This window comes from Neovison vison, chromosome 6 (assembly GCF_020171115.1).
Source record: "Neovison vison isolate M4711 chromosome 6, ASM_NN_V1, whole genome shotgun sequence".
NCBI classification, from domain to species: Eukaryota; Metazoa; Chordata; class Mammalia; order Carnivora; family Mustelidae; genus Neogale; species Neogale vison.
Genome location: NC_058096.1, coordinates 214,426,053 through 214,435,247, shown reverse-complemented (window position 1 = coordinate 214,435,247; position 9,195 = coordinate 214,426,053). Strand labels below are relative to the sequence as shown.

General features: G+C 41.8%; 1 protein-coding gene across 1 annotated transcript; it reads right to left on the bottom strand.

The window, feature by feature from the left end:
• Positions 1–409: 409 nt before the first annotated feature.
• LOC122910745 (olfactory receptor 10H4-like) lies at positions 410–1,360 on the bottom strand. The gene has a single exon (XM_044255367.1). It carries the CDS (start codon positions 1,337–1,339, stop codon positions 410–412), a length of 930 nt encoding a protein of 309 aa, XP_044111302.1. The 5' UTR covers positions 1,340–1,360.
• Between the last annotated feature and the right edge of the window lie 7,835 nt (positions 1,361–9,195).

Here is a 9,195-nt window from a genome sequence, read left to right as displayed (position 1 = left end):
AGACGCAGTGCTCGTGGTATTTATTATTATGCTTATTTTGTTTATCTTTATGGTGGGGGAGGGAAGGTCCTCCTTTGCTTTTTCATTCAAGAAGAACCGTTGGCATCAGTGCCCAGACACATCCACGGGATGCCCCCACCAGCCCATAGGTACATAATGTGTTCTTAGACAGTGGTAATGGGTTGGAGTTTATCACATGGGGTCAAAAACAAGAGATGATGATTGCTAGAGCTTATGTAAAATTGGAGAAAAACAAATACATAGCATGCATCCAACACATATTGATGCATCCAGCAATAGCTATTCAGTATTTTCATATACTGAATACTTACAAAAGTTCAATGGAAAGAGTCCTAATTCTTCCCAGCCCTTCTGTCATATTTCATTACCACCATATTTCCTCTAGCCATCAGGAATGTAGGGAACTGAATTTTCTCTGGAAACTTTTCTTTATGGCATTCTTGAGATCCTTATTCCTGAGGCTGAAAATAATTGGGCTGAGAAAGGGAGTGAAGACTATATAGGTGGTGGCCATCAGAGTATTACTGTCCAAAGAATGGGAACCCTTGGGCTTGAGGTAGATAGTAGAGGCAAAACCATAGTGTACAATGACAACAGTGAGGTGGGACACACATGTGGAGAAGGTCTTGTGCCTGCCTTCAGCTGAGGGGATCCTCAATATGGTGGCCACAATGAAGACATAGGAGAGAACAATGAGGAATAAACATCCCATCAGAGCTGTGACACACACCAGGATCACACCCAGGGTAACAGAAGATATCTCCTTCCCACAGGCCAGCTTTAGGAGGGAAAGCACATGGCAGGCAAAATGGTGTATCACATTAGACCCACAGAAGGTGAGATGAAAAACTATCAGGGTCACCATCATCCCCATGACTGAGCCACCAGCCCAGGTCCAGGACACCAGACGGGCACAGGTGCGGGTGCTCATGAGCACGTTGTAGTGCAGGGGATGGCAGATGGCCACATAGCGGTCATAGCCCATGATCATGAGCAGGAAGGAGTGGGTGAAGCCAAATGTGAAAGAGAAGAACATCTGGCTGGCACAGGCCACAAAGGAGATGGTGTGGCGGGTTGAGAGCATGTCAATCAGCATGCGAGGGGTAAGAGTAACAGTGAACAGAATCTCTGAGGTGGACAGGGCACACAGAAAGAGGTACATGGGTGTGTGCAGGCTGTGATCACTCCAGACAGTGGCCATGATGATCAGGTTCCCCAGCAAGGTGAATAGGTACATCAGCAGGTACAGCAGGAAGAAGGCAGGCAGAAGATGCAGTGGGAAGGTGGAGAAGCCCACAAGGATGAATTCATACACCATGCTATGGTTCTGACCAACCACAGATGCTGCATCTGGTGAGACCAAAAAGATATGAAGTTATATGGTTTATCCCATGAAGAACAAGGAGGAATCAGCATCAGAAAACCCTAACGAATTGTTGAACACTACATCAAAATCTAATGATAATATGTTGGCTAACTGAACATAAAAAGAAAAAAAAAGAAAACCTACCATGTGATTAGTCACATGAATATACTGAAAAGGAAATGTCATATAATTTTATCAATGGGCAGCAATACTGGCTTACTAAATTTAAGTTCCTATTTATGATTTTAAAAATTGATATACAATTGACATATAATTGTATTATTTTGGATATACAGCATAATGATTAACATATGCACATATCATAAAGATTTTTTAGGAGAAGGGAGTTGGGGGAAATTGGAAGGGGAGGTGAACCATGGGAGACTATGGACTCTGAAAAACAATCTGGGGGTTTTGAAGGGGCAGGGAGTGGGAGGTTGGGGTACCAGGTGGTGGGTATTATAGAGGGCACGGATTGCATGGAGCACTGGATGTAGTGCAAAAATAATGAATACTGTTATGCTGGGAAAAAAAAGCATACTTAGTAATAAAAGTACGATGGAAGTTTCTCTGAAACTCAAAAAGTGAAATAAATTGCTGAATGAAACAAACAAAAAAAGTTATTTCTCCTGAAAAGTTATTTCCTGAAACCAAAAGAGTCTTTTTTAAGTAACCAGGAATATATACTGCAAAACTAGCAAATAGTACATGAAGTAGGAAACTACTAATTCATTATTTTAGAATCAGAAAAAAGCCATGGTTACTCACTGCTTCTGCTGGTCATTAGCTGGGCACGGAAAGTCTGGAGTGGTACTTTGAAGAAAGATACAAAAAGAAGGAATATCAAGATTGGAAGGGAGGAGATATGATCATCTACCTAGAAATGTAAAAGAATGAAGGCAGAATATATTAGAGCAAAGAAAGAACACATGCTGTGCAGGATTAGATAAACGTTCCAAATTCACAGCATTTCCCATAGAATTACTCCCATAATAATCATGCAAAACATAGACTATAACAAAAAAGGAAGATAACATTACCATTAGTGACAGAAACTATAATGAGACAGCCTCAAACATTTTGGTTTCAGCATTACTTTTTTTTCTCTTAAGATTTTATTTATTTACTTGAGAGAGAGCAAGAAAGACAGCATGAGTGGTGGAAGGACAGAGGGGCAGAGGGAGAAGCAGACTCCCCACTGAGCAGGGAGCTTGATGTGGGGCTCAATCCTGGGACTCTGGGATCATGACCTGAGCCAAAGGCAGACACTTATTCAACTGAGCCACCCAGATGTCCCTGGCCTCTAGATTTCTTTATGCCTAAAAACTATTGAGTCCCCTGAGGGCTTTTGTTTGGTGGAGTTATAGCTTTCCATTATTACCATATTAATAATTAAAACTGAGATTCTTTGAAAATATTTAGTTATTAACACATTAAAAGAACAGTAATGAACCTTTGATTCAGCCTAAAGGAACAATCAATATTATGTTATTATAAGTAATGTTTTAGGAAAGTAACTGCATTTTAAAAACTCATTTAGTGATAAGTTTGGCTTTGTTTTACAATTTAGCAAATTTGTCCAGTTTTGGCTGGATGGAAGGCAAAATGATGCTTGTATCTGCTTCTTCATTCAGCTTGTGGCTATATACAGTTTTAGGTGAAGGATTTGACAGAAATACATCCTCTTCTTCATTGAAAAAGTGAGGACATCATGGCCCCCCAGGACTCTAGGACTCCAGGGTCCTCATATCACACACTATGGTAGCCTCTGTTACAAAACTTCTAGGAACAAAAATGAACTCTTGGGACTTCATCAAGATAAGAAGCTTCTACACAGCAAAGGAAACAGTCAACAAAACAAAAAGGCAACCCATGGAGTGGGAGAAGATATTTGCAAATGATACTGCAGACAAAGGGCTGATATCCAAGATCTATAAAGAACTCCTCAAACTCAACACCCAAAAACATATGACCAAGTCAAAATATAGGCAGAAGACATGAACAGACACTTCTCTGGTGAAGACATACGAATGGCTAAGAGACAAGTGAAAAAATGTTTATCATAATTAACCATCAGTGAAATTCAAATCAAGGCCACATTGAGATACCACCACACACAAGTTAGAATGGTGGTAGGTATCAAGGAGGGCACATATTGCATGGAACACTGAGCATGGTGTATGAACAATGAATCTTGGAATACTGAAAAAAAAATGAATGGCAAAGATTAACAAGGCAAGAAACAACAAATGTTGGAGAGGTTGTGGAGAAAGGGGAACCCTCATAAACTATTGGTGAGAATGCAAGTTCGTGCAACCACTTTGGAAAACAGTGTAAAGATTCCTCAAAAAATTAAAGATAGAGCTACCTTATGACCCAGCAATTGCACTACTGGGTATTTACCCCAAAGATACAAATGAAGGGCCATACGTACCCCAATGTTCATAGCAATATCCACAATAAATAAACTGTCGAAAGAGCTGAGATCCTCTTCAACAGACTAATGGATAAGGAAGATGTATTCTATATATACAGTGGAACTCAGCCATCAGAAAGGGTGAATACCCAACTTTTGCAGCACTGTGGATGGGAATGGAGCAGATTATGCTGAGTGAAATAAGTCAAGCAGAGAAAGCCAATTATATGGTTTCTTTTACTTGTGGAACATAAGGGTTAATAGCATGGGAGACATTAGGAGAAGGAAGGGGAAAATGAAGTGGGGAAACTGGAGGGGGAGATGAACCATGAGAGACTATGGACTCTGAGAAACAAACTGAGGGTTCTAGAGAGGAGGCGGGTGAGGGGGATGGGTTGGCCTGGTGATGGGTATTAAGGAAAGCATATATTGCAGGGAGCGCTGGGTGATATACATAAACAATGAAACTTGGAACACTACATCAAAAAGTAATGATGTACTGTACTGTATGGTGACTAACATAACATAAAAAATAAAAAAGAAAACATCTAGGAATTAAGTAAACACCAGCAATATCTTCAAGGGAAGACTTTTTAACCACTGATAGATATGAAGACGACGATCAGGATACAGGAAGACATAGAAACCAATGTGCTCTCTTGGATGGGATGAGTTAATATAGCAGTTATGTCAGTTCTTTCTCAAATTACACTCAGTGCAACTGCATTTACAACTTAAGAAGTTAAATTTAAGTACTATCTTAAACCTCCTTCTGAAAAACAAAGTCACTGAAAAGCTACGCAGGTATTCTAAAAATGGAGTATATGTAGGGCGCCTGGATGACTCAGTTGGTTGAGCATCAGACTCTTGATTTCAGCTCAGTCATGATGCCGGGGTTCTGGGATCAAGCCCCAGTCCATCTCCCTGCTCCATGATCATTGGGGGGTGTGCTCTCTCTCTCTTAAATAAGTAAATAAATATAAAATTTTTTGAAGAATATAAAGTAAATAAAAATGGAATACATAAGAGAGATAGATATCTCTCCTGGTATTGAGACTTACATTAGACTTGTAATCATTTACAAAATTGTCAGCCTGGAACAGATATATATCACAGGTATGATACACAGATCACACTGGTTGGATACCTCAGAAATATCCCTGCTCAATTCAAAACCCAATAGGTGTTTAAGGTGGGAGCACAAAATCAAATGGAAAAAATGGGTTGCTTGCTGGTTTGTGGTGGGAAAATTGTGATTTTATGAAGCGGTGCACATCTGAATTCCTGCCGAACACTGCAGGCAAAGGTGGGTTCAGATGGATTTCACCCATCGAAGGAAATACGAAGTCAGCAAGAGAAGGTGCAGGAGAATGACTTTGTGATCTAAGAGTGAAGAAGGAGTTATTAAACAAACCTCAGAAGCACAAATGTTAAAGTGATTTTAGAAAGACAAGAAATGTTTAGATCCATGTTTTCTATATAAGGGAGCATTTGAATTTTATAAGCATATCTTCTGTAAAGTGTTGATGCCATTCTCAGGAAATAAATGTTAACTGCTTAGAAAAAGAAACAGACATGAAAGCTTCCCCAAGGAATTTGTTCAACAAAAGATATCCGGGATCCATGAACAGGCAGGTGGAAATTGGGAAAAGAATCTTTACATTATTGAAAATTGACCAGGAAATGCTATCTAGAATAAATAAGAAACCAGTGACATTCAGAAGGAGAGAACTCATTGCAGAATGAGTCAAGGATATGAGCAGAGAACTCACAGGAGTTTCACAGACACAGGAAAAGATGGTTTTAAAGATTTTCTTTATTTATTTGTCAGAGAGAGAGGGAGAGAGAGCGAGCACAGGCAGACAGAGAGGCAGGCAGAGGCAGAGGGAGAAGCAGGCTCCCTGCCGAGCAAGGAGCCCAATGTGGGACTCGATCCCAGGACGCTGAGATCATGACCTGAGCCGAAGGCAGCTGCTTAACCAACTGAGCCACCCAGGTGTCCCCAGGAAAAGATGGTTTTAAGACAAGAAAAGGACAGAGGAAAGTGACCATGGACATTCACTGTATATCTATTCATTTGCTCAGATTAGAAAGTACCCAATGTCAATCGATATTGATTATTTTAAATTTATGGGGAGAAAGCAGTCTTCATGGCTTGCTGGTGAGAACTGAGAATTGAGAAGCACAGACTTGCTCTGTGTACCAGCACATGTATCCCTGAGAATCTATCTCAATTGTCACACCTGTTCTGAAGGAGGCATGTCAGAAGATGTTTCAGTAGCATTGCTTGAAGTTGGGAAATGGACCAGGCTGCTTGGGAACCATAAAGTGGAAGAGGGAAGGTCGCTTGGGCTAGATGCAACAACTGGAGGCCCAGGTAGAAGTTCAATGCACACACAGCAGTGTAAAGGATCCTGTGAAATGATCCTGAGTAAATGAAGCTAAAGCAGATGAACATTCAAGCATAATTCCATCAGGCACATGAAAATTAGAGCACCTGAAACTATTCTGGATGATGTTGTAATGGTGTGTACAAGTCACTATACATTTGCCAAAACACAAGAATTGTGTAACACAGACAGTGAACCCTAATGATCTGTGGGCTGAGTTAATAATGTAACCATATTTGTTCACCAACTGGAACAAATGGACCACAAGAATACCAGATTGTACAAGGCTTAGCAAAAACCCTGACCTCCACTCACCATGCCAGTAGCATCCCTTTCCTCCCCATGAACTCTGACAACTAAAGGGGCCTCCAGACATGTACAAACATTTCCTGTGTGTGTGTACGCATGCACGTGTGCAGAATATCCCCCAAACAAGACTGCAGAGCCAGAAGCTGCAGAGGTCACTATGTTGGGTAAGGAACACAGGATCCAGAATGGGTAGCCCAAGAGGACTCCTAGCAGCTACCCAAGGCTAAGAGTCTGTCTTATGTGATATAAGACCCTTCTCCCAGGCCCTGTCCCCATCCAGAGTCTGGGCCTTACTTCCCACAACTGTATGAGTATTGTCACCTACCCTGTCCCTCCTAGTTCCCCTCAGCCTGGGCTGCCTCTTCCAGGAAGCAGCCAGCCAGGGAGGATAGAAGAATCTCTCCTGCCTTCTGTCTGCAGCACACACGGGTAAGTGTGGTGCCAGACCTCGGGGTTCCTGGAACCGATGCTGTGTGCTTTACCCCTGCTGCAGCTTCCCAGGAGGCTGCTCCCCAGGGCCTGCCTGGGACACCAACCTGTAAGGCTTCCCTCAGGGTATGGAGTGGCCAGGAGGATCATCAGAAGGCCTCCAGGGACTTGTGTCCTCTACTTCTTCCTCCAACAACTTGACATAATCAAGGCTCACTGCTGTCTTTATCTGTCTAGTCAGCCCCAACCCCTGCTGAGGACTAGGAGCTCCAAGTTTTGGGAGAGACAGGACTGGATTAGATGCCCTCAACCATTTGGGGTCAGGGCAGGGTCAGAGGGAAGGCAGGAGCTGGAGTAGCCCAGAGTGGGAATCCAGGGCTCTGCCCTGGGGTTGAGGCAGCTGGAAGACTTCTGAGAATAAGGGTAATTTAGAGCTGGGTCTTGGAAAGTCACTTCTCTTGGTCAGTAGAAATGTTTAGTATCTTCTGGCCAAACTGGATAGCCCCACTTCATCTTGTGGTCAAGTTCTTCCCTATCCTTGTTTTCCTGGTGGTCCAAGTCAAAGAGGCTACATTAACATCAGCCTCTCTGTGATATACTCAAACTAATATTTGATCTCTTGTGTGTCTTTGTTCACTGACCCTCTGATGAGAGTCTTTGTATGCTCATAAGATGACTGGAGGCTGTGGGTTTAATGTTACAACACACCTTCTGCCTCCAACTCTAATATCTGGCCTCACCTTTGAGTAATAGTTTAGATTCACAGAAGGCCCCTTTCCTTGATCTTCAGACATATGCTTTCCTAAACCCCAGCATGGGAGTCAGACGGACTTAAACTTCCATGGGACCCCTTCACTCATGTGTTGTGTGACCTCCACCAACATTTCTCATCCACATAAAAGGGGTACATACATCCTTGATCTCGTTTTGCACCATCTTGAGATATCATCATGACTACAGCACATCCCCCAGATAGATTCAAATAAAACACAGGAATGAGAAATTGATTTTTTTTAAAGTAATGTGGGGAAAGGGAAAAGAATTTCCCTTTATGGTAATAACATTGCCATCCTTTATGTTCTAACCCAGGCATGAATGCTCTCCCCCTTCTAGTCCTCATTTCTCTCTGTCTCCATCCTTCTACCTCTGGTCCCTTCCTTTATCATTCTTCCCTCTCCCTCTCTGATGAACATTGCTCTGTTACAAACCTCCTCCTTCTTCTTCATTCCTTTCCCAGATTCTGTACCATATCCAATTTTTTGCAAATTTCTGTTCAGATTAGTTTAAAGGACTCCCATCCCACTAGTTCATCTGTTTTTTTTTTTTTTTTTAATCTCTCACTCTTTCTCTCCCCCCCGCCGCTTCTTCACATAAGATAGAAAATCTTCCTTAGGGTCTATCCTTTCTAAAGAAGGGAGCAATTATAAATAGTAAACCATCTTCCAGGAGACAAATAGTTTATTTTCCTTAGTGCATTTGTTATAATTTAAAAGACAGTACTATATATTCAGAATGTAAATGAGCTAAATGACCCAATGAAAAGACGCAAGTTATCAGATTGGATAAAAAAAACCAAGACCCATCAATATGCTGTCTACAGGAGACTCATTTTAGACCCAAAGACACCTCCAGGTTGAAAGTGAAGGGGTGGAAAGTGATTTATCGTGCTAATGGGCATCAAAAGAAAGCTGGGTGGCAATCCTTATATCAGACAAATCAGATTTTAAACCAAAGGCTGTAATAAGAGATGAAGAAGGACACTATATCATAATTAAAGGGTCTATCCAATAAGAAGATCTAGCATTTATAAATATTTACATCCCTTGGGATGCCTGGGGGACTCAGTCAATTAAATATCTGCCTTTGGCTCAGGTCATGATCCCGAGGTCCTGAAATCGAGTCCTGAATCGCACTCCCTGCTCAGCAGGGAGCCTGCTTCTCCCTCTGCCTGCTGCTCACGATGCTTATGTTCTCTCTCTTTATCTACTTATCTCTGACAAATAATTAATATAATAATTAAAAAAATAAATACTTATACCCCAACATGGGAGCGGCCAATTATATAAGCCAATTAATAACAAAATCAATGAAATATATTGATAATAATATAAGAATAGTGGGGGACTTTAATACACCTTCACTGCAGTGGACAGATCATCTAAGCAAAAGATCAACAAGGTGGGGCGCCTGGGTGGCTCAGTTGGTTGGGCAGCTGCCTTCGGCTCGGGTCATGATCCCAGTGTCCTGGGATTGGGTCCCACATT